We start from the raw sequence: 24,617 nt of genomic DNA, 5'->3' as shown, positions 1-24,617 counted from the left end.
TGCTAGATAATGTCCTAAGGATTTACTTTTAATGATGATACATTTGGATTTGGACTTTTAATATATTTGTTAAAAACTTAATCATATTATGCACTTTGTTTCAGAGGCCCAATTGGGAGGGCCACAGCCTCACAAGAAAATCATTTGGATCACTTTAGATGTACTTCTTTTGCCCCCTAGTGGTTACAACCCACAGTGCTGTTTTCTTAGAATCTCTAAACTGAATTACATGCCAGTATTAATTGGGAAACCCCAAATTGAACTAGAATCTAACTAACTACTCTTAAGTGTTTTCATGTCCTAATCTTCTCCCTTGAAGGATTCTTATAAATCCATATGTTTCACAACATCTCAAAAAATTAGATTAAAAGATTTAATTTATGTACCCATTTTCTGAAAGCCCTCTAAGTGGAGGCCCTTTATTCTGATTCAGTCCCTTGTTAGAGGGATAAATGTTTTGAGATAAAATGTGGTATTTACTCACTATAATCATCTCATTTATTTGAAGTTTTTGTTCTTAAAGAAATTTCATATTTCTAAGATGTTAGGACCTTTAGAATATGATAGCATAGAGAGAAATGCCTTTATATTTGTTAATATGGCTATCTCCTCTTTGAACTAGACTCTGGTTCAAGGCAAAATTTGAAAAATTATAGAACTTCTCCTTTCCTGCTCCTTTCTCAGATCAACCTGTAGATAAAATGGTAGACTATCTACTGTTTTTGCTCTGTCCTAGGGAGAAACAAGTTGCTTTTTTCTATGTCAAAGACTAACTGAAGACAAAAGCAAGTTTTTCTCAAAGAAGCTGGTTGTATTCTCAGTTTGGGGAAATTCTTCTAAACTCCTCCAATGTCATACTGCTTAATAAAACTTCTTTTGTACCCTAAATTATGAGCTTCGAGTTATTTTTTTCCCCAACAATATATTTAATGTGTTATTTGGAAATCTTTAAACCCTGGAGTGGATTAAAGGTAAGAAATCTCTCTGTGAAGTTGAGTTTCACATAGGCTCCATAACCCATCAGAGATCTCTGGAATCCCTTGACTTTTTTTTTTTTAAAAAAACAGATCCCCTAAAACATTTGGTTTTGTTTTGATTTCTTAAAATGGAATGCTTTGGGATAAATTGTTTAATCATCTTCATTCAACTATACACACCAGATAAGTTTTTAAAGAACTATATTGTGGATAGAACATTTTTGAATCATCTCTCTCCTAGTGCAAAGCTTCTTAAACTTTTTCCATTTGTAACATCTTTTTGCCTAGGAAATTTTTATATGATCCTATATATATAGATATATAAATCAAGCATTTACTGATAATAAATCATAAAGAAATTTATTTTAAAACTATTTTTGATATATATATATATATAATTTTATCATTAATTAAATTAAATTAATTAATAAATTAAATTTAACTTAATTTGCATACTACTGAAATGGATATGTTTGTTTTTACTTCAAAGATTAAATCTTGTCAAAATTTCTGATTCTGCAAATGTAAAGCATCTTCATTGTTTTTCAGAGTTGTTTGACATTTTGCTTTTATAATCATCAATCAGAGAACACTACTTTGCATAAATGCATAGTACTATGGCACAAAGTGCCAGAATTATATTTAGGGACATTTCAGAAATTGTTTCACATTTTGTACTAATCCTAAGATAAAATTTACTTAACAATTTTTTTTTAAAGAAACTCGTTTTAAACCTATGTTTCTTGATAACTCAGCAAATTCTTCTTGAACTTTTAATAACAGATGACTAACATTTCTTATTTCATTTGAATGTAGTTTATGAACCCAACTGAGTCTTTTAGAATCAAAATTTAAAGAGAAGTATTTCTGAAATTGCTATATGTACTTAACATGATCAATTAAATCTTTGGGAAGGTTAGTTTCAATTATAAACCATGTAGTGTATGAATGGCAGCATTTTTTTTTTTTTAAAGTAAGACCTGTTCCATAAGAAGCAAAAACAACCTTTAAAGGAAGGAAGGAAGAAGGAAGGAAGAAAGGGAAGAAAGGGAGGAAAGGAGGAAGGGAAGAAAGGAGGAAAAGAAAGAAAAAAAGAAAGGAAGGAAGGAAGAAAGAAAGAAGAGAGGAAAGGAGGAAGAGAAGGAGGAAGGAAGGAAAGGAGAAAAGGAAGGAGGAAGAGAAAAAAAAAGAAGAAGGAAGAGAAAGAAAAAGAAAGGAAGAAAGGAAAAAGGTGGATTTGTTTTTTAATGTAGTCAGAACTTTTCAGTGAGGAAATTTCTAAACTGTTAAAAATGTCTAGCTGTTCACATTTTTTTTAAATTTTGATTTTTTTCAAGCAGATTTTTTAAAAGGGGTAACTAGAATGAAAAGGAATAAGAAAAAATGCTTTTAAAATTCATTGCATTGTAAATTAAAAAAAAAAAAAAAACTGGGAATAGAGTTAGGATGGAGGGTTAGGATCAGTCTAAGTAAATTTTCCCAACATTACTTTTAAAAGAGTTCTAAAATAATGCCTCAAATATTGAAGTGGTAAAACCAAAAAAAAAAAGGAGTGAAACATTTTTCTTGCCCTAAAAAATTCGAGATTGGCAGGAGAAGTCTTTGGTCTTTGGGTAGAGGTCTGTTCCAATTCCACATGTAAAGTAAAATGGTGGCAACAATGGCCATGTGGTTAAGAAAGATTCATTGGGGACCTTTGTACAGGAGATAGCTGGTGCTAGTTGGCAACTCTGTTGCCCATACTCATTTCTAAGTCTCAGATGCAGGGTGGAGAAGAGCACTGGTGATAAAAGAAGCAAGACTAGTTTCAAGGCTAAGAGAGAGAGAGGGCATGCAGCCACAGGTAACCAGGGGCCCTTTTTGGATAAAGACCATAGTGCAGTGACCATACCTTCCCTAGGATCATACTATCTTGGAAGCAGATTTCTAGAACTAGCCTTGAAAATAGCAGTACAAAAAATCCTAAAGCTTGCAGCAGTGCCTTCTGAACTCCAGGTGAGCAGAGCCCAACTTTAAAATTAAGTGCAAAGTCAAGAAATAGGCTGGGAAAATGAGCAAACAACAACAATAATTTGATCATAAAAAGCTACTATGTGGACAAGGAAGAGTAAGATAAAAACTCAGAAGATTGAAAGCAGCTATCCTTAAAAAGCCTCAAAGAGAAATGTTAATTGAACCCAACTCCAGCAAAAATTCCTGGAAAAGTAATAGCTTAGAGTCACAGAGGAAAAATTGGGAAAAGAAATAAAAGTGATGCAGGAAAGTTATGAAAAGAGAATTAAGAGTTTGGTAAAAAAAAAAAAAAAAAAAAAAAAAAAAAAGGCACAAAAAATACTGAATAAAATAACATTTGAAAAAAACAAAATTGGCCTACTAGTAAAAAAAAAAAAAAAAAAAAAATTCACCAAAGAAAAGAACTCCTTAAAAAAACAAAATGACCAAATAGAAGAAGAGCTACAAAATCTCACTGAAGAAAATAATTCCCTAAGAATTAGAATTTGGCAGGTGGAAGTTAATAACTCTTATGAAACATCAAAAATCAAAGTCAAAAAATGGGAGGAAAAAAAAAAAAAGAAAATGTGAACTATCTTATTAAGAAAAACAACTTATCCAGGAAATAGATCTAGGAGAGATAATTACTGAACCTAATAACCATTATCACAGAAGGCGCCTAGATATAATCTTTCAATAAATTATCAAGGAAAATTACACTGATATCCTAAAACCAAAGGGTAAAATAGAAATTTTTTTTAAATTTTTAAATAATTTTATAATTATAACATTTTTGACAGTACATATGCATAGGTAATTTTTTACAACATTATCCCTTGTACTCCCTTCTGTTCCGAATTTTCCCCTCCTTCCCTCCATCCCCTCTCCTAGATGGCAGGCATTCCCATACATATTAAATATGTTATATAGTATATCCTAGATACAATATATATGTGCAGAACCGAATTTTTTTGATATATGAATGTTGTTGATGTTGTTGCAAAGGAAGAATTGGATTCGGGAGGTAAAAATAACCTGGGAAGAAAAACAAAAAAATGCAAACAGTTTACACCCATTTCTCAGTGTTCCTTCTCTGGGTGTAGCTTGATTCTGTCCATCATTAATCAATTGGAATTGGATTAGATCTTCTCTCTGTTGAAGATATCCACTTCCATCAGAATACATCCTCATACAGTGTCATTGCTGAAGTGTATAATGATCTCCTAGTTCTGCTCATTTCACTCAGCATCAGCTGATGTAAGTCTCTCCAAGCCTCTCTGTATTCCTCCTGCTGGTCATTTCTTACAGAACAATAATATTCCATAACCTTCATATACCATAATTTACCCAACCATTCTCCAATTGATGGACATCCATTCATTTTCCAGTTTCTAGCCACTACGAAAAGGGCTGCCACAAACATTTTGGCACATACAGGTCCCTTTCCCTTCTCTAGTAGTTCCTTGGGATATAAGCCCAATAGCAGCAATGCTGGATCAAAGGGTATGTACAGTTTGATAACTTTTTGGGCATAATTCCAGATTGCTCTCCAGAATGGTTGGATTCTTTCACAACTCCACCAACAATGCATCAGTGTCCCAGTTTTCCCACATCCCCTCCAACATTCATCATTATTTGTTCCTGTCATCTTAGCCAATCTGACAGGTGTAGTGACATCTCAGGGTAAAATAGAAATTGAAAGAATCCACTGATTATCCCCTGAAAGAAGTCTCCAAATGAGAACTCTAAGGAGTATTGTAGCCAAATTCCAGAGTCCCCAGGTGAAAGACAAAATACTTGAGACATCCAAAAAAAAAGCCAATTCATGTTATCATGGAGATATAATCAGGATCACATGAGACTTAGTGGCTTCCACATTCAAGGAGTGGAGGGGTTGGAAAATGATACTCCAGAAGCCAGAGGAGTTAGAATTACAACCAAGAATCACAAGAAGTAAAATGCAGAGTGTAATCCTTCAAGTGGAAAAAGAAATTAACAAAATAGAGAACTGTCAAGCATTACTGATGAAAAGACTGGAGCTGAATAGAAAATTTGGCATTCAAATAGACTTAAGAGATGCATAAAAAGATGAACATGAAAGCATAAATTTTAAGGGACTCTATAAAGTTAATGTATTTGTATCCCATTACCATGGGAAAATGGTACATATAACTCTTAGGAACTTTATTGTTATTAGAGAAGTTATAAGGCATAAGTGTGAGTTGGTTATGTTGGAGTGATCACCAAAAAAAATGAAGAGGGATGTATTGGAAAGTTAGAATGGGGGATTTTTTTCTAACAATAAAAGAGATGCAAGAAGAGTTTTTATAATGGAGGGGAAAGTAGCATGGGTGTGTGTGTAAAACAATATTTGAACCTTATTCTCATTGGAATTTGTTCAGAGAGGGAAAAATATATATACATGCTTAGTTGTGTATACACATATACCGGCATTGGGAAATAGAAGGAAAAGGGAATAAGGGAATAAAAGGAGACCTATTTTAAGGAAGTAGTGGTTTGAAGCAAAATAAACTGTTGAGGAGGAATGCAGATAGCAGAATGGATTAGAAGCCAGAAAGAATCTAAACATTTGTCATTTGCAAGAAATATCATTGAAACAGAAAGATATATACAGAGTTAAAATAAAGAGCCAGAATCAAATCCAATATGCTTCAGTTGATGTAAAAAAAAAAAAAAAAAAAAAAAAGGGGGGGAAAGGGAGCAATCATAGCAGTAGACAAAACAAAAGCAAAAAAAAAAAGACTTAAAAGATATCTTAATCAAGGAAACTACATTTTGCTAAAAGATAGCATAGATTGTAAAGTAGTATCAAAAATGTGTTATAATACATTTCTCTGATTAAAGGCCTCATTTCTCAAATGTATACTGAACATAGAACTGAGTCACATTATTTTTTTAAATGTTTTTTAAAAACAAATACAAAATGAAAAAAATTTTATCATGTGCACAGCAGATAAGAGACAATTCAAAATATGTTACAACAAATTTCCATTTCAAGAAAGCTGGGTGGGGCAGTGGATAGAGTACCAGCCGTGATGTCAGGAGGACCTGAGTTCAAATGTGGCCTCACACACTTCACACTTCCTAACTGTGTGACCCTGGGCAAGTCACTTAATACCAATGGCCTCAGCACCAAAAAAAAAAAAAAAAAAAAAAAAGACTATATAATAATAGAATACATTGTATTTAGAACTGTTCATCTTTTCTTTGCTTCCTTATATGTTTGAATTTGTTCTCTGCTTTGAACTTTTAATTTTATTTTTTCCCCCTTTTCTCCCCTGACTTCCCCTAAACAGGTAACAGTTAAGCACAGATATATTTATGTATATATAAATGTGTATTTGTTTGTATACACATACAGTGTGTACATATACATGCATATAGACACATATGCATACCTATATACAGCACACATACATATATGTATATGCATGTACACCTTCATGTGCACAGATATTTATAATCATACACAAACATTCAGATTCATTTATGTAAGATTGTACTATGCTAATTTGTCCTCTTTTGCTGAAGGCGAATAACATCATCCTTCGGTCTTAGTCTTTCCATATTCTTCTAAATCCACCAACTCATTATTTCCTATATTACAACAATATTCCAACCTTATACTATCTAGTTATTTTGAATAGTCTAAAACAGTGTTGATATGACTGACATATAATGTAGATTTCTCTCTTTTGATTCTTTTTAAACTTTAACTTTGTCTGAGATCAATTATTACCACCCTATTTTTTCTAATAAATTTCACTTCTGATCATTATTAAAACCTATAAAGAAGCAAAGAAAAGATGAACAGTTCTAAATACAATTATGTAGTAATTTTTTTATTTGTATAGAAACTTTTTAACTTTAAAAAAAATAAAAGGAAAAAGATTTGTATGAGTAAAAATATTTATAGTCTTTTTTTCTGAGGTGACAAAGAATTGGAAATATCAAGGTTGATGTTCATTAGTTGGAGGATGACTGAACAGGTTGTGACATATGATTGTGATATGGAGTACTATTATGGTATATATAATGAGTAGCAGTAGTTTCTTTCTTTCTTTCTTTCTTTTTTTTTTTTTTTTTGAGGCTGGGGTTGATTTGCCCAGGGTCACACAGCTAGGAAGTGTTAAGTGTCTGAGACCAGATTTGAACTCGGGTCCTCCTGAATTCAGGGCTGGTGCTCTATCCACTGTGCCACCTAGCTGCCCTAAGTAGCAGTAGTTTCAAAAAATATGGGAATTCTTATGTGAAGTGAGAAAAACTGGGATATCATTGTGCATAATAACAATAATGCTGTAATGATGATCTACTGTAAAAGACTTGGGTTATTCTAATCAATACAGTGGACCAAGACAATTCCAAAGGATTCATGATGAAAAAATACTATCTACCTTCAAAGAGAGAACTGATGAATTCTGAGTGTTAATTGAAATATAATTTTCCCACTTTATTTTTCTTGCTTTGTTTTTGGAATATGGCTAATATGAAGCTGTTTTCCATGATGTCACATGTTTAATTGATATATTGCTTGCTTATTCAGTGAATGGGGCAGGAGTTCAAAAGAGAGAATTTGGTACTCAAGATTAAAAAAGAATACTAAAAATAAATTAATAATTTTTAGAAAGATTAAAAAAAAACCTATTCATGAATCCCCCCCAAAAAAATTAGGCATATCTTTAAAAAAATTTTTTAAATTTTATTTTATTTTAAATAATGGCTTTATTTTCAAAATATATGCAAAGATAGTTTTCAACATTCACCCTTGCAAAAGAAAAAATTTGTTCCCAATTTTTTCTCCCTTTTTCTCCCCCCCTTCCTTAGATAACAGGTAATTTAGTATAAAGTTTGATCTTTTGAAAGTGAATTTGTAAACCATAATCAAAACAAAATTGAGTAAATCCTTGATATTTATTAAAGATTGTTAAATTAGGAATTCTAATGTCATAGGCTGATTCAAATGCTTAAGAATTCTCTTTTCTTTCCTAAAACTCCTTACAACCAACCCTAGAGAGGTTGAGATCTAGAGATCAGTGAGATCTAGATATAGTTTTTTATTGCTATAAATTTGTACTCCAGTTTTTAAAAATGAATTTGTTAGACTGTAACTTGCTGACTACATCACATCTTCATCAAAGTTATACAATTTTAAAACTTTTGGAATGTCTGTAAATTAAATGTCCATATGTTTTTCTTCTTGAAAAAATTATGTCTGTATACATCAGTATTAGATTTATATGTAATCAGAATTAGAATTTTGAATGTTATGAATGAAAATGCTTCTAAGGTATAACTTTGAAATTGTAAAGTAAACAACCTTATTCTTGAAAGCATAAGGTAAACAAGTCAATCTAGCTCTGTGTCCCAAATGAAAACCTAAAATAAATGAGACAGACAGTATAATATTTGATTTTTTCTTCCATTTCACAAATTCTGTTTTTTAGTGAATTAGTTTCTTTTTTTTTTCAAATCTATTTTGTAAGGAGTTATATGCTTTTTCCATCTATTTTTTAAAATGATTTATTTATTTGTTTATTTTGCTGAGGCAATTAGGGTTGAGTGACTTACCCGGGGTCACATAGCCAGGAGGTGTTAAGTGCCTGAGGACAAATTTGAACTCAGGTCCTCCTGACTTCAGGGCTGGTACTCTATCCACTATGCCAACTAGGTGCCCCCATCAAATCTATTTTGTAAGGAATTATATGATTTTTCCATTTCACTAAAATCAATTTTTAAGTTTTCAAATAATTTCTGTGTTTCCTTTTCTAAACCCTCTTGCAAAGTTTTCATTTCTTTTCCCCATTTTTCTTTAACTCTCTTTTAAGATTCTTTTTGAATTCTTCCAAGAGAGCCTTATTAGATGAAGACCAATTCATATCACCCTTAGAGTCTTGATTTGGAGACGATTTGTCTTTAGGATCCTCAGGGTTTGAGATCTATTCTTTCTCCATAGAAGCTATCTGTGGTCAGTTTCTACTCATTTTTTAAAAGATTGAGGTCTGCTCTTAGCTCAAAGGGAAGATTGTCCCAAGCTTCCTCTCTAGGCAATAGAAGTTTCATGCTGTCCTGGGCTGGGGCTGCTGACTTCCTTCTGATGCTGGGTGGGTGTGGCCAAGTCCCACATAATTATTGGTGTTCAGGCACTCACTATTTGCCTTTTGTGGTTGCATTGCATGTCTTACAGATAGTCTACTGGCTTTCCACCAGGACAGAATAGCCAACATTGCTCTATTTTAGCTAAGAGCTTCTCAGTAGATTCCCTGGTGGGCAGATGCCACACCATCCTAGGTCCCTGCATTGCACCTACGCTCAGCCACCCTCCTCAACCTATTGAAACAGACTTTTCTGAAGTTCTTGCAAAGTATCTTCCGCTGTGAATTTGTTACACTTCAAATATTTGTGGGTTCTGTCACTCTAAAACCAGTTCAGAGACTTGATTTGGGGTTGATTTGAGGGACTCCAAGGAAGAGCTCAGATAAAGACCTGTCAACTCTCTACCATCTTGGCTCAGCCCCAGTGCTAATATTTGAAAAATAAAATTCCTGTATCAAATAGTGGGCTAGATTTTAAAACCTTGACATTTTATGAAAGCCCCTTTTGAATTTAGAACAAAAGAACAGGGGACACAAGAAGGAGTTTTAAATTAGAAATTTTAAGTAATATACCCAGATTTATAGCTTTGCAAAATGTTTTCAGCCTGGAGAACTTGAACTCTATAACTTTATCAGTATCAGTTATTATTAACTGATTTTTTCTATTACTGAGAAATCTATCACAATAATTTTTATTGTATCAAGTACCATATTTTTGAACCCACATCAGTCTTCTTTTTAGAATACCTTACCAAGGAAATCAGAATAATATGAAATGATTTATCTTGTTTCTCACAAATGCTAGAGCTATCAAGTACTTTTAAAAATTGTCTAGAGAGAGGCTGGCAAGCATGTATATAACCTAATGTATCAGAACTTAGTATTTACTGATTTCAAACTTTAAATATCTGTGAAAGCAGTTTCTCTGAGAATAGAAGAGTCTTATTACTGATTTTCTGACTATGATAAATAGGAAGTTTAGTTTAGATTTTTAAGTTTCAGATTTATAGGCTATAGATTCAGAGGCTCTAGGATTTCTGATCCTTCCCACTGGATGAAAGGATGGTACTTCTTTTACAAACTATTAAAACTTTACTTGTTGCTAAATTCATTCAGATTTTTGCTTTTTTGTACTAATTGTCAACTTTGAGGACATTAAGTCTAGCTTGGTGTATATAATTCATAAGTACAAATAATATTTTGAATGTAATTGGATTGTGATTAAATTGTTTATACACTATTTAAATGATTAATGTGATTTATTCTTTAGAAACAACAACAACAATAATAGCTAACATTTATATAGTGCTTACTATGTTCAAGGCACTGTACTTCATAGTTACATTACAATTATTATCTCATTTGATCCTCATAACATGCTGGGAAATAGGTACTATTATTATTCCCATTTTATAGATGAGGAAACTGAGGCAAGAGTTTAAATGACTTGTCCAAGATCTAACTAGTAAATTTCTAAAGCTGGATTTAAACTATAGCTTTCTCAATTCCAGGCCAGGTGCTCTATGCACTGCTGCTATAGCCTATTCAGGGGACTATGTTTTTGCCAATGTATATCTCTATAAACCCCATATTGACCTGAAAGACACCCCTTTGGCAAAACAAAATCTTTTGCTGTTTTATTTCCCTACAGAGAGATAATGCTTTATCAGTCTGTACAAGCTTTGTAGGATGAGCTGTTAGTCAATGGCCCTCTGTCAATTTTCTTTTCTTCTTCTTTAAATTGTTACATGAATTACTTATTTGAGTTATATGATGATTTCATATTTATTTTATTATGACTTTTATTCATGTATGAAAGATGGCTTTCAGAAATGTTAAAAAAAAAACACAAAATAAAACAAAACAAAAAGTATTGCCTTGATTATTTAGAGTTTTAGTGTCTGAGGATTGATCTATAATTTAGAAGTCATGCTGTTGTGAAACTTTGGAAAAATCCATTGAGGAGTAAAACTGAAAATTACTATGCTTTTGATCTAGTGAACTAAATCTATTATCAACATGAACATATTTTCTCTCCCAATTTTTTTTTCTACCTCTCTTGCTTGATTTTTAAAATCCTTTTTTGAGCTCTTCTATGCCTGAAGACCAATTCATATTTTTCCTTGTGGTTTTATATGTAGCAGTTTTGACTTTGTTTTCATTTTCTGAATGTGTTTTTATTTTTCTTGTCATCATAGTAATGTTTCAAGACCTATTGTTGGTCAGTCTATAAGAGTTAGGATCATTCTGGTTTAAGGCATGTTCCTTAAGAAAAAAAAAAAAGGAAAAAATTTAGCCTGTAAACCCCATCATATTCTGGGAGGTTTCAGTAATCAAAATTGTCATTTCTCTGGGACCACTTGGTCATTGTCTGGTTCTGATTGACTCAGAGTAAAGGTAAGTGGTAATCACTTCTGTTTTGTCTAGAAACTCTGAGGGTCTTCCCCTCCTAGATTGATTTTTTTCCCTACCAGGGTAAAAGAGGCCATTCTCTACCTCATTTCTTACTGAGCCTTAATCATTGAAAGGGTGTGGCTTCAGTTAAACTGAAACTTGTTAGAGACCTTAGCTGAAAAAAGCCAAGGTCTCCCATCACATCGGAACCATCTCCATCTGTCCTAATCTATTATCTTGATGACTCTGAAAGAAACTTCTGAAGGATGACTTCTTGTGGGGGAGGGGAGGGGCAGGGCAATTGGGTCACACAGCTAGGAAGTGTTAAGTGTCTGAGTTCACATTTGAACTCAGGTCTTCCTGACTTCAGGCTTGTGCTGTATCACCATTTAACTGTTCCATCCCATCCCATCTGTGGTATATATATATTTTATAGATTTCTTAATTCTTTGTTTTTAAATACATACACATACATTCGCATACACACTTCCACCTCCTCCCAGTCCCCATGGCCAATCATAAAAGGAAAAGACTTTTGTCTTTATTCTGATTCTGTCATTTTTGTTCTTGTCTGCCCCATAAAACTAACTAAAGACAAAGAAAGTGTTGAAAAGACTGCTGTGGGGAATAATTCCTTCTTCTGAATTCCTCCATAGCTATGTATAACTTTGACATAATACCCTAAATCATGATATGTAGGTTTTTCCTTCCAGGGCTTAAAACATCTAGTTTGGCCAGCTTATTTTATAGATAAGGAAACAAGTCAGAGAGACTAACTTGAACAAGGTCACATAAAAAGTGGTAAAAATAAGATTTAACAGTGAAATCTTTGATCTCAAATCCAGGACTTTTTCCACTATGTGACACTACTTCCTACAAATTCAAAAGTTTCTTTATATTTTTAAAATTATGGTTCCTATGTAAGACCCTCACTTCTGTATTAGAATAATCTATATTAAGTATATTTGAGGTGAAAGGAAGTTCATTTTACTTGTTTGCATTTTTGTCTACTTATAAAATATAAGATTGTAATCTTGGATCTTCTTTGAATGGTAAATCTGATTAGAATGGTAAATGTCTTTTATTTTGTTAATGCCAAAATAATCCATTTTTACTTCTTTCTCCTAAAAATACTATTGATGATGCAGTAGATAGACTTCTGGGCCTGGAGGCAGAAAGACCTAAGTTCAAACTTGGCTTTAGACATTTAACTAGCTGTGTGATGGCAAGTTACTTAATCTCTGTTTGCTTTAGTTTCCTCAATTATAAAGTGGTAGATAATAAACCTCCCTTACAGGGTTGTTATGAGGATCAAAGGAAATAATATTTGTAAAATATGCATAGCATGGTGCCTATTTCTCTTCTCTTCCCAAAATACTTTTAGTAATAATCATACTGGCTTCATGGAAAAAATTTATTTTCTACTTTCAGATCTTTTTCTTGTGCTGATGAAATCTCAATTTTTGTATTTTTTGCTATTTTTTCCTCTGTAGTACAATGTTAATGCACATAACTCTTTTTCTTTGCTGCAGGAACTTCTAGTAGAGTTTGAATCTGAGTTGAAAAAGAGAGAACATGAATTTAGACTTCAGGCTGATGATATGAGTAACGTAGTCTTGACTCATGAGCTCAAGGTAATATCATTATAACATTAATGAGTTTTATCTTCTTTGTGATGAAAATCATACCTTCTCAGATTTGAATTATCCATCCTGACAACAATGCTCTCCTTGTCCCATTACCCTGTTAAATTTGTAGAACTAAGTGATGAAGTTTGTATCTTTCTCTAAGATTTTTTCACTACTTTATCTATTCATAAAACACTGCACTTGGCTGCCATCTTATGATTTTTTTTTTTTTCTCCCTGGGAAACATAAGTTTGAAAAGATAATCAATAGGCATATGTAAGGGGAAATGCTTGGGGAATAAATTATATCATTCTTATCCTTTTGAATGCAATAATATTCCATAAGAGGTCTTCTCCCCACGCCAAAAGTGATTTCTCTGAAGATTTAATTGAGAATGGCTTTACTTTTCTTGTCTGAACTTCAAGACAATGTCAAGTTTTGTTTGTGGGTACAGTGGTAATTACAGACTCTGGTATGAAAATTATGATTAATACTAGGGCATTCTTAGAATTCCCAGCTACTAATCTTTCCAAGCTAGGTATGCTCTGCCTAAACTAAGTTAATTGGATAGAATTAGTTGGATAGAATTGGATAGAGAGACACAAGGCAAATAGAAAAAAGAAAGACTGAGATTTCTGAGATTCAATATTAGCATTAAAATTACATAAGTAAGACATAATTTTAGAAGTTAGTATACTATACTTAGGCACTTTAATGAGACTATAAACTCAGTTTTGGAAGAATTAATATTATGTCTTATTTAAGGTTTAGTAATAAGAACTTTCAAATGTATTGGTTGTGTAATAAAGTGATTATCATTATTTAGCTTGGCCTTAAGAGACTACAGATTTTTTTTTCTTTTATTTTTACCCATTCCTGATAGAGCCTCTTTTCCTTTCCCACACCTTCATTTTGTCCTCCTCATTTTCTAGTTCTGAAATTTTTTCTTCTCTAAAAGGTAAAGCTATTGGCCAAAGAACTTGAGGCTCTTAAAGTGGCTGGTATTAAAGCAGCAGAATCTCTACTGGTAGCAGAAACAACTAATTTGGAGCTGGAAAAAGAAGTAAAGCGCAAAGACTTGGAAATTAAGGATCTGACAGCTATGAAAAATGCCCGGTATTATAAATTGGTCCTTGCTATTTGAAAAAATTTTATGTGTTTTTATCATCTTTATTTTTTATTTTTAGTTGGTTAGCTTATTTTTTCCACTAATTCTCAATAGTCATCCATGACTTTCCTACTCCAGTAGGAATGACCCACAGTCATCCCTGATCTTTCCAGGCTGCCATTGAGCTTAACTATATGTAGTTCTATTAATGAGGGAAAGGAAAGGGGGAACCCCATTTCTCGGTGCATAGATAATAAGATAATCCCATGAGGCACAGTGTCCCCTGTAAATGAATTTACAGGCCCAAAAACCTAGATTGATAAATAAAAGATTTATTGTAGAAATTTGGAAGTAAAGCTCAGTTAGAAAGATGCCAGGGCCAGAGGTGGCCGCTGGGCGGGCAGGAACCCTTACATGGTTGGTAGTATACCATGTATTGGAGGGGAGGGCTCCTGCAAAGAGGGAGTTCCGGCTTGCCTCTTTTATACCTAGAAGATGGGCGGTACCCCCAAGTTCTTGGTGGGCTTTTCAGTTAGCTCAGATCAGATGAGGGCTGGGGGAAGCTGGGCTGATAGTGGGGGCTGGGCCTGGATGTTCAAAGGGTGCTTTTGACCAGGATTTGTGAATCAAGGTCAGCCATGGGCGTTGGTCAGTCAGAGAGGAACTTAAAGGGACTTCAACCCCCATCATTTCCCCTTTAAACAGTTGAGGCTTAAATTCATTTAAGAAAAAAAGAAAATTTGGGACAGTGTCCTTCATTTAAGGCAAGGTTGAAGATTTTCTCCAAAGATCTTCATAGTGGGGTCCCTTTGTCTTGTTCCCCCCTCGAACAAACCATCACCTCCAGATGCATGTGGGAAAAGGGGCGTCTATCTCCTCTTTAACTGCTTTGAGCTGACAAGAGTCGTAGAGGTTTGAGGTTTCATGCCAGAAAGTGAGGCCTGAGGTGTGGGAGATGGCAACAGGGCATCAAGGGGGTGTACCAGTCAGTTGTCCCCAGTCAATGTTCTCCAGGCTGAAGGGCGGCTGAGAATCCAAAGTGTAAAGCCTAGAGAAAGCAGATCTTGGGAACAGATTAAAAGTGGGGTGTCATCCAGGATAGAGATGGTGACATTCAAGAGAATAGGGCCTTTAGCAAGAAATGCATCAGGTCCCTTCTGTGGGCTGCTTGTCTGATGGCCCATCTAATTATTAAAGAGAAATAGGAGAAAATGCTGAGAAAAAAATTATTTGTAGCCTAGCCCTTAATTTCCAGGAAAGCTAATTTCTCCTGGGATTGGGATTAAAGGGTGTGGACTCAGAAGTCAAGGGAGGCAAGAGGCGTTGATATCTAGTAAATTTAATGAACCACTGGTCTTTTGTAAGTCAGGGTCTAGGGATGGGTATATCCCCAGATGTCAGAACTGCAGATCAAGATAAGAATGCAGTTTAAGCTCTTGGAAATGTTGGAAAAACTGTGCTGTTTTTCTTGAAGAGAGTTAGTTATTCAATAAGCAAAGATCCTGAATCTTTTCCTTCCTAGTTTTCCCACTCTTTATGGGGGAGGGGTGAAAAGTATCAGCATAGCCTACCCAGTTTACCGGCCCCTGAGGTGTTTGGGCTGTCCTGAGATAAAAGGAAAATAGGGCCAGACCTCAAATTCCTACCAGGGAGCAGGATGCTGGGGGGCCAGGTCAACCCTTGTGTTCTGTGGTGGTGAGAAGGCAGCTCCTCCTGCTCGAATTCAGGGCAGAGACTGGGATCTTCTAAGGCTTAAGTCTAGAAGAGATTTGCATTAAAAGGGCACTTCTGCTTCTGAGTGTCTGGAGGCAGGAGTTGCCCTAAAAAGAGAACTGAGAGTCTCAGGTTAGCGAGATAAAGGGAAACCAACAGGTGTTAGAAATCAGTTTTGGTCTTACAGATCTCTATTAGTTGTCCAGTAGTAGATAGATGACCAGGCTAAATACTTATTTGGCCAAGCATTTAGGATACAATGATTATATATAATGAGACTGGAAACAGCAAGGTATGACATAATTGAATTGCATTAACAATTTCTATTGACTATTGCTCTGATGTTAAAATCAGTTACATGAGGAAAAAATTCAAGAACATAAATTCTAAACAAATATTTATCATAACCTTATATTGATAACAGTAAGGAATTTGTCCCAATGAGTTCATATCCAAGTAGATGTTTCATAAGTGAACATTATTCATACAAATCAGTTTGTTTTTAAAATACCCAATGCAAATACAATCATATACAGAATGTCTAATTCCACATAAGAGAATTCAACAAGTTAGCAGTTGAACTTTTAGAAATAAATCCTACTGAAATATGGATGACATTCACAGAAACTCAGGCTAAGTTTGAATATTTCTCTTTCCCAATCTTTTGGCTTCAAAGGGGCTAGCTTTGCTGGGTGTGTCTTAACAGCAGGAAAGTCCTGTCAAGGTGGGTGGAGATAGATTATTAATCTGTTCAGTGGAGTTTATTGAGAGGCAGTAACCAGACCCCAACTCTATAGCTTTCATTCCCTTTAAGCGTCCCTAAGAGACAGAGAGAGATACGACAAAAACTTTTATTTTGCCAGAGCTGTGCCATGACGTCTCAATGAGCAATGCTTAGCTTGAGCGTAGAGTTCCAGACAGCGTCAATTAAGTCCCGGGAAATTGAGCTGTTTCACCTCGCTGATAGAGTGTGAGGGGTTTGGTTTACCTCATGAACAGTAAATCAGGAAGACTGAAATAGAGGCAAGAGCAATATTGGAGTAGGTCTCTAGAGAGATGACATAATCAGTGGAGACAGCATCTCAATAAGAGATTCCCATAGCTTGGGATGGGAGAGACATTCTGCTATTCTGAAACATAAGATCTTATAAAATATTCTGATAAAGAGGCAGGGTTTTTTTTTTTTTTTCTGGCAGAACTAAGAGGTAGGGAAACTGAGGCAGGATAATTAGGGAAACTGAGTCAGGAAAATAATAAACAAACCAGACTAAAACTAGAAAATGCAAGGACTTGTAGCAAGGACCAGTTTCTCCCTGATAACTCCAGAATTATTAGCATAGAACAGCACTCCTTATTCAGAGAGACACACAAGCCTCCCTGTTCGAATCTCTGCAGTTGGGGGGCATCTCAGCCAGAGATGGACGGTCTTTAGGTCTGTGGTCATTTGTGCATTTAACTCAGCGTCTACGAGTAGCGGTGCTCAAGGCAGTCCTGCTGCCCCGAGAAGGCACACCAAGTCAGGGGCTCCGAGAGAGAGACAAAAAATGGAGTTTGAGAGCTTCATTCTCTCTCTCTCTCTAGGGAGGACAGATTTCTGAGTAAATTATACAATTAGACCAAGACAGGCCACCCCAAACCATTAAAGTCCTGATGTCGAAATGCTGAAATAATAATTAAGGAACTGGGGTAACAGAAGGGGAGAAACAGATCAGAGAGACTGCCAGTCCTTGGACAGGTGTCTGATTTTTGGTTGTTTCTAAAGAATAATCTCAAAGACTGAATAAGGGATTTCAAAGTTAAAACATAATTCAGCAAATCATAGTCTAGTAAATTTTAAGCAAAGAGTAAAATAGTTTCAATTCAGCTTGAACTTAATGAGATAATACAGTTTTTCCCAATTTCCTGACCATCTGAAATCTCAGTTTCCTTTCTCCCCTGTTTACAGAAATTATCAGATTATACATAACAGACTAGTAAATTTCCTGAAACAGCAATAGTAAACAGTTTTATGCAGCAATAGTTAAACAGGTTTATACAGCAATAGTTAAAGTTTTTCTCATACAGAACAATAGTCAAACAGTTTTAGTAAGTCCCTCAGTTTTAACAAGTCTTAATTTGAAAGCAGGACCATCTCAAAACCTTCTCTGCAGAAGGTGGGTGTGGAGAAAACCTTCCCTTCTGTTAGAAGAGGCAGGGGGAGGGGAAGGCAGCTAACACTTAATGCAGAGAATAGTGGTTTAAGTCCTACCCCACCCATCTTTTAGTGATTAGGGTGTGGGGTGTTTGGAGCTTTTAGAAAGGTCATACCCTAATTGGAGATAAGCGACTCCTGAAAAGAAAGTTGGGCAAGTAGAGAGAGATTGGAACTCTACATAGAATTCAGGTGTTAATTTAGCCATTCTCTAAAAGGCAGCTTGAGGGAGAATCTATTCTTATTCTATATCCCTGGCTTCCTGGACTGAAATTCCAGAAATAGAGGCAAGAAAGAGATCAGCTTAAGGAAACTGAGGCAGTAAAAGAGAACTGTCGCACACCAGAACAGAGAAAGATTCTAGAGAGATGCCAAATTAAAAGTAGTTAAGGAGTGTTTTTTAAAAATAGTTTCAATCTCTTAATTCTCCTCCCGCTGCAGTCAGGATAAGGAAAAGATAAAAGAAACTAATTTGCCTGGATTCGGAATTTTGTTTCCCAGCCAAAATTTACAAAGATCTCCTTTCTGAAGTAATAGGCTGGCCAGGACTAGAACTCTAGAAAGGGCATCTTTTAACTGTTGGCATATGGGGCATAGAATGCCAATTGAGAATGTACTGAGACAGAAAAAAGCTTGAGCAGTTTAAATGCTCTGTCTAGGCTTTAGAGAGCAGGTAAGTATGCCCTGAGGTTTAGAAAATACTATATCCAGCCTAGAGAGCATGTTCTAATGCAGGATGACTAAATCAGGAAACTGAGTCCCGTTTATGGGACAAGCTAGTTCTCTGAGAGCGCTGGAAGCCTTTAAGAGCCAGGTAGAAGCTATGGGAGGGGCATTTATAGAGATCTTGAAAAGAGTCCCCAAATCTCCCCACTGTACCCCAAGAAGGGGACAGGATGGGAGCATTTAAATGGAACCTTGCCAGGCCACATGGGGAGGTTGGAAAAGAGAGAGGATGGGGGAAGGGAGAGATGTTATCTTACCCAGTACTTCTCTGGTGGCGAAGGTGAAGGCTCACTCGGTTGGGTAGAGACACATCTCCAAGTACACCCCAATCCATTGACTATCTCCTTGTGGCTGACCACTATGGTGGAGTGCAAGAGGGGCTCAAACACAGATTTCTCCCCCAGAAGAGATCAAGGAGACTGCCAGCCTGGGACCCGAGAGGGATGGCCACGTGGTGGGGGGAGAGGTGAAGAAGAGACACTCTCCAGAGTGTCTCCAGCCTGAGGGCAGGCTTTCTGGGGATATAAAGGGATTAGAAATGCCTTGGAAAAGAAGGTCTTTTGTCTCTAGAAGAAGCGGCCTTTAGAGACAGAGTGAAACAAAAGGAAATGCAAGTAGTCTCCACGGGAGACTTTTGTTTATATCCCAAACCTGGTCTGGGTGTCCTGTATTTTAGAGATAGAGTGAGATGAGGGTAGCAACACAGATATTCTTCCCAGAAGTTGCTCAAACTGCTAAGGACAAAGATTGGTTCTGAGAGATCTGAAAAGGTTGTTAGTTTTCAGGGTAACAATTTTCGGGGTCCCCGTGAGGGCCACCAAATAATGAGGGAAAGAAAAGGGGGAACCCCATTTCTCGGGGCATAGATAATAAGATAATCCCATGAGGCGCAGTGTCCCCTATAAATGAATTTACAAGCCCGAAAACCTAGATTGATAAATAAAAGGTTTATTGTAGAAGTTTGGAAGTAAAGCTCAGTTAGACGCCAGGGCCAGAGGTGGCCACTGGGCGGGCAGGAACCCTTACATGGTCAGTAGGATACCATGTGTTGGCGGGGAGGACTCCTGCAAAAGAGTTCTGGCTCACCTCGGCTTTTCAGTTAGCTCAGATCAGATGAGGGCTGGGGGAAGCTGATAGTGGGGGCTGGGCCTGGATATTCAAAGGGTGCTTTTGACCAGGATTTGTGAATCAAGGTCAGCCATGGGCGTTGGTCAGTCAGAGAGGAATCTTAAAGAGATCTCAACTCCCCTCACTATTAGGGTTTGATTGAACATTGAACATTTTCTCAGTCAACACCATTATTTTCCTCATCCTTTACTTTTCACAACATCCTTTAATTTCAGCATTGACCTTACAGTTCTAGCTTGCCTAATTCATTTGCAGAGTAATACAGTGACAGAGACCATGGATTTGAAAGTATATACTGTGTTCTTTGATTTCATTTCAGCAGTCTTTATCTTAGTTCTTTCATATATGTTTTCTTTTCCAATTTTGATCTTTTAGAATAAAAGACTTAGAGGATAAACTCCAGTCTATACAGCTAATCAGAAAAAAAGAAGAAATATTTAAGCGGAAGTAAGTATTTTTAGCTCCTTGGAAATACTGTAGTGGCAAGAAGAAAAGTGGCAAATAGGATACTGGCAAGGAGGAGAAAATAGAAAGAACTAACTTTATAAATGAATGGAACAAGAAAAAGATTATTTTGTGTGACTTTAGTTCCCTTTCCCCATATCACTGAAAAATATTCCCTTATTTTGGTTAATGTTTGAAACGAGAACTTCTTTGATAGAATGACAACATATTAAATATTATCAGTCAGTTATACCTTAATGTAAACGTCAAGGTTTGAAAAGAGAAGGAAGATGAGATCCTGGAATGGGAGGGAAATGAGTACCACTGAAGAGGGAAGGTTTTATAGAATAAGACTATGGAGAAAATAGTAGAGTAAAGAAATCAAGGAATAAAGAAGACTTATTGTTTTCAGATTATTTTAAGAACAGTTATGTGGAAAAGAAATTAAACTTCTTCTTTATAGTTCTAGAGGATTAATGAGTAAAAGTTATAGGGAAATTGATTTTTGTCCTAGCATGATAAAGACTTTTAGACATTTAAATCTGTCCCACAAAGAAGTAAGCTGTGTTGGGGGATACTGAATTCTTTGTCACTGGAAGTATTTAAACCAAGACTAGATGAACTTTTATCAGGTATGTTGTGGAAAGGATTCATACACTTAAGTAGAGTCTAGATTACATGAACTCTTGAGATCTATCCCTTACTTTCTCTCTCTTTGCTATGAGGTCTCAACTCTAAGATTCTATGATTCTAGTCTCTATTTTTGTTTATCGTGTATCCACAAGGGAGTAGATCTAGTTGTATTTAATGTAGAGTGAAATTTTTCATCAAGGTTTCAGAAAGGCCTGGAGAGACTTGCATGAACTGATGCTAAGTGAAGTAAGTAGAACCAAGAAAACATTGTACATACATGGCAACAACATTTCGTGATGATCAACTGTGATGGGTGTGGCTCTTTTTAACAATGAGGTGATTCAGGCCAGTCTCAATGGTTTTGTGATGGAGAGAGCCATCTGCATCCAGAAAGAAGACTGTGGAGCCTGAATATTAATTAAATCATAGTATTTTAACTTTTTTATTGTTTGATTGCTTTTTGTCTGCTTTCTGATTTTTTCCTTTTCTGATTTTTCTTGTGCAACATGACAATCATTGAAACATGTGTAGAAGAAAACTATCTATGTATATATTTAGAAAATAAAAAACTTAAAAAAAGAAATTTTTCATCAAAAAGCATTTTTCTTAAATGTCTACTTATGTCTCAAGCACTATGAGGATAAAAGACAAAAAGGAGAGTGGGGACTCTAGTTGCGGGGAAAGGTGGGCATAGTAGCTAAGGGATGAGGAAAACTCTATGTAGGAATTGGCATACTTTCATAGAATAATAAAATTTAAAGCTAGAAGACACCTTAAAAATCATCTAATCAAACTTGAGGATAGGAGGGAAGCACTTTGTAAGAAGATTAAAGTGTAATTTGGAAATAGTAAACAAAAAATTTAAAATACAAGATAACATTTGTTTACTCATTTTCAACTGTGTCTAACTCTGTGATGCCTTTTGGGGTTTTCTCAGCAAAGATACAGAAGTGATTTGCTATTTCCTTCTCCAGTTCATTTTATACATGAGGAAAGTAAAGTAAATAGAGCTAAGTGACTTGCCCAAAGTCACACAATGAGTGTCTGAAGCCAGATTTGAACTCAGGTCTTCCTGATTCTAGGGTCATTATTCTATCCATTTCACTTAACTCTCATTATAATACAACACAAATAATGTTAATTTGTGGTTTTCTAAATCATGTGGTCAAAGAGATCTGATCCATTTGTGTTTGATACCAAAATTCTCATTTTACAGACAGGGAAACTGAAGATCAGAGAAGTACAGTGCTTTTATCAAGTCCATTAATTCCAAATTTAGTATTCTTTCCACTATACCACAGACTGTGGCAGAGCAGAAAGCTGTAGGGCATATCTTTCAACCAGTCAGTTATTTGTTAAGTACTTACTGTGGGTTCAGCTCTGTTGTAGTTGCTAAGAAGATTGCAGGAGACATACACAATATGGTATTTGCTCTTGAGGAATTTATATATTAGCTCAGGAGACAGAATTAATGGATTTGAAGCAGAAAATGAACAAATAAAAACCTGTGGTGTTGCTCAGCTTTCCTTTTCTCCTTTCCAATTCTCACAGCTGTCCATTATAGCTGGAAAAATCATAGCTTTGTTAATATGAACTTTTGTTGACAAGGTGAGATGTGCAGATGTAGTTTTCCTTATGCATTTTTTAATTTCATGACTATAGTCACCATCTACAGTGATCTCTGAGCCCAAAAATATAAAATCTGACACTGCTTCCTTTTCTCCCTCTGCCAAAAAGTGATGGAACTGGTTATCAAGATACTAATATTTTTGATATTATGCTTGAAATCAGCTTTTGCACTCTTCTCTTTCACCCTTATCAATAGGCTTCTTAATTTTTCTTTACTTTTTGCCATCAGTATGGTATTATCTGCATTTCTAAGATTGTTGATATTTCTCCCAGCTATCTTACCTTAAGTCCAGGTTTTGATTCATCCAGCCTTTCATTTTATATGAAGTACCCTGTATATAAGTTAAATAAATAAAGTGGCAATATATAGCCTTGTCATACTCCTTTCCAATCTTAAACTAACCAGTTATTCTGTGTTTGGTTCTAACTATTGCTTCTTGACTCTTATACAAGTCCTTAGGAAACAATTAAGATAATACTTTCATCCCTTGTTTTCTCCATAATCCAGCAAATGTCGGCAACTTGGTCTTTCGTTTCTCTACTTCTTTGAAAATCAGCCTACTCTTTTAGAAATTCTTGATTGATATATTGATGCTATTGTTACTTCCACTAATCTTACTGTTAGCAGTAATTCCTAAAACTCACTTGACTTCATTCTCTAGGATGTCTTGGCTCTAGATCAGTAACCACATTATTGTGATTATCAGTGATATTAAGATCTTTCTTATATAATTCTTTAAATACCTTTTGCCTACCTCTTCTTAATTTCTTCTACTTCTGATAAATCCCTATCATTTTTGTCTTCTATTATACCAATTTTTCCATGAAGTTTCCTTGCTATCCCCAATCTTCTTGAAGAGATATCTTGTTTTTTCCATAATGTTATTTTCTTTTATTTCTTAGCATTGCTCATTTGAGAAAATCTTTTTCTCTTTCCTTACTGTTCTCTGGAATTCTGCATTTAGTTGGGTACATATCTTTCTCTTATTTCCCTTTTGCTCTTCTTCCTTCTTTGGCTTTCATAAAGCCTCATCAGCAACCCATTTTGCTTTCTTGCCCCTCTGTAAGGTCCTTTAAATGGGCGGCCACAGTGCAACAGGAGATTGAGTGCCTCAGAAGTAATCTCTATGGATATAGGACTACCTTGTGGGTGGGATCCTGGCCATAATGAGATAGCTTCGAATGGGTGACGGCTCTCTCGCTGGTTGGCTGTGTGTGTGACCTCACAGGTCCTTTATAAGCCCACTGCAGGCAGCAATTCACTCTCTTTAACCTGGCTCCCTAGCCTGGGGTAGCCGAGCCAAGCTGATGGATACCCAAGAGAGGTAAAGAGTTTGGTAGTGAACAAGTGGGTCTTCAGACCAGGGGTTCACTAGGGATAACAAGTCAGGGCATTATGTGAGTAGGTATAATAAAGGCTTTTAAGATTACACGTGGCTGAGTGCGCTACCAGTTACTAAACTACTATTCAAGGAATTGTGGCCAGAGACCTTTGAAGGCCTCAGAGGAGGCTAGCCGGGTAGAGTTGACACTGCAAAGGTCAGTGGTCAAAGGTACTCTGTTGGGCCTAGGACAGACTGGTAATAGTAACTGCTAGGAGGGCATGTTACACCCTTCTTTTTCTTTGAAATGCATTTTGTTGCTGTCTACTGTACAATAGTATTTACACTGTCCATAGTTCTTCAGGAATTCTCTCACATCTAATCCCTTAAATCTACTCATCACATCTACTTCATATTTATAAGGGATTTTACATGGGTCTTACCTATATGGTTTGATGGTTTTCCTTATTTTCTTCAATTTAATTCTGAATTTAGCATTTAGAAGCTTATGATCTGAACCTAAGCCAACTCCAGTTCTTGTTTTAATTGACTATCGAGCTTCTTTACCCTTGGTTGCAAAGTATATAATAAATCTCATTTTGAGATTGACCTTCTGGTG

The 24,617-nt window shown here is 35.5% G+C and overlaps 1 protein-coding gene across 5 annotated transcripts in view; it reads left to right on the top strand.

Moving 5' to 3' along the window:
- Window positions 1–24,617, top strand: part of CCDC57 (coiled-coil domain containing 57) — a 275,586-nt gene that overhangs the window by 67,879 nt on the left and 183,090 nt on the right. For all 5 annotated transcript variants that reach the window (XR_012481117.1, XM_074260497.1, XM_074260496.1 and 2 more), the window contains exons 4-6: window positions 13,009–13,110; window positions 14,063–14,220; window positions 20,346–20,417. Coding sequence is in view for 4 of the 5 variants with exons in the window: in XM_074260497.1 (XP_074116598.1) it covers window positions 13,009–13,110; window positions 14,063–14,220; window positions 20,346–20,417 (332 nt within the window). In the remaining variant the exon portion in view is untranslated. The remainder of the gene's footprint in view (window positions 1–13,008; window positions 13,111–14,062; window positions 14,221–20,345; window positions 20,418–24,617) is intronic.

This window comes from Sminthopsis crassicaudata, chromosome 4 (assembly GCF_048593235.1).
Source record: "Sminthopsis crassicaudata isolate SCR6 chromosome 4, ASM4859323v1, whole genome shotgun sequence".
Classification (NCBI taxonomy): domain Eukaryota; kingdom Metazoa; phylum Chordata; class Mammalia; order Dasyuromorphia; family Dasyuridae; genus Sminthopsis; species Sminthopsis crassicaudata.
The sequence above is the reverse complement of the archived record's forward strand: the minus strand, read 5'-3'. Positions and strand labels throughout refer to the sequence as shown.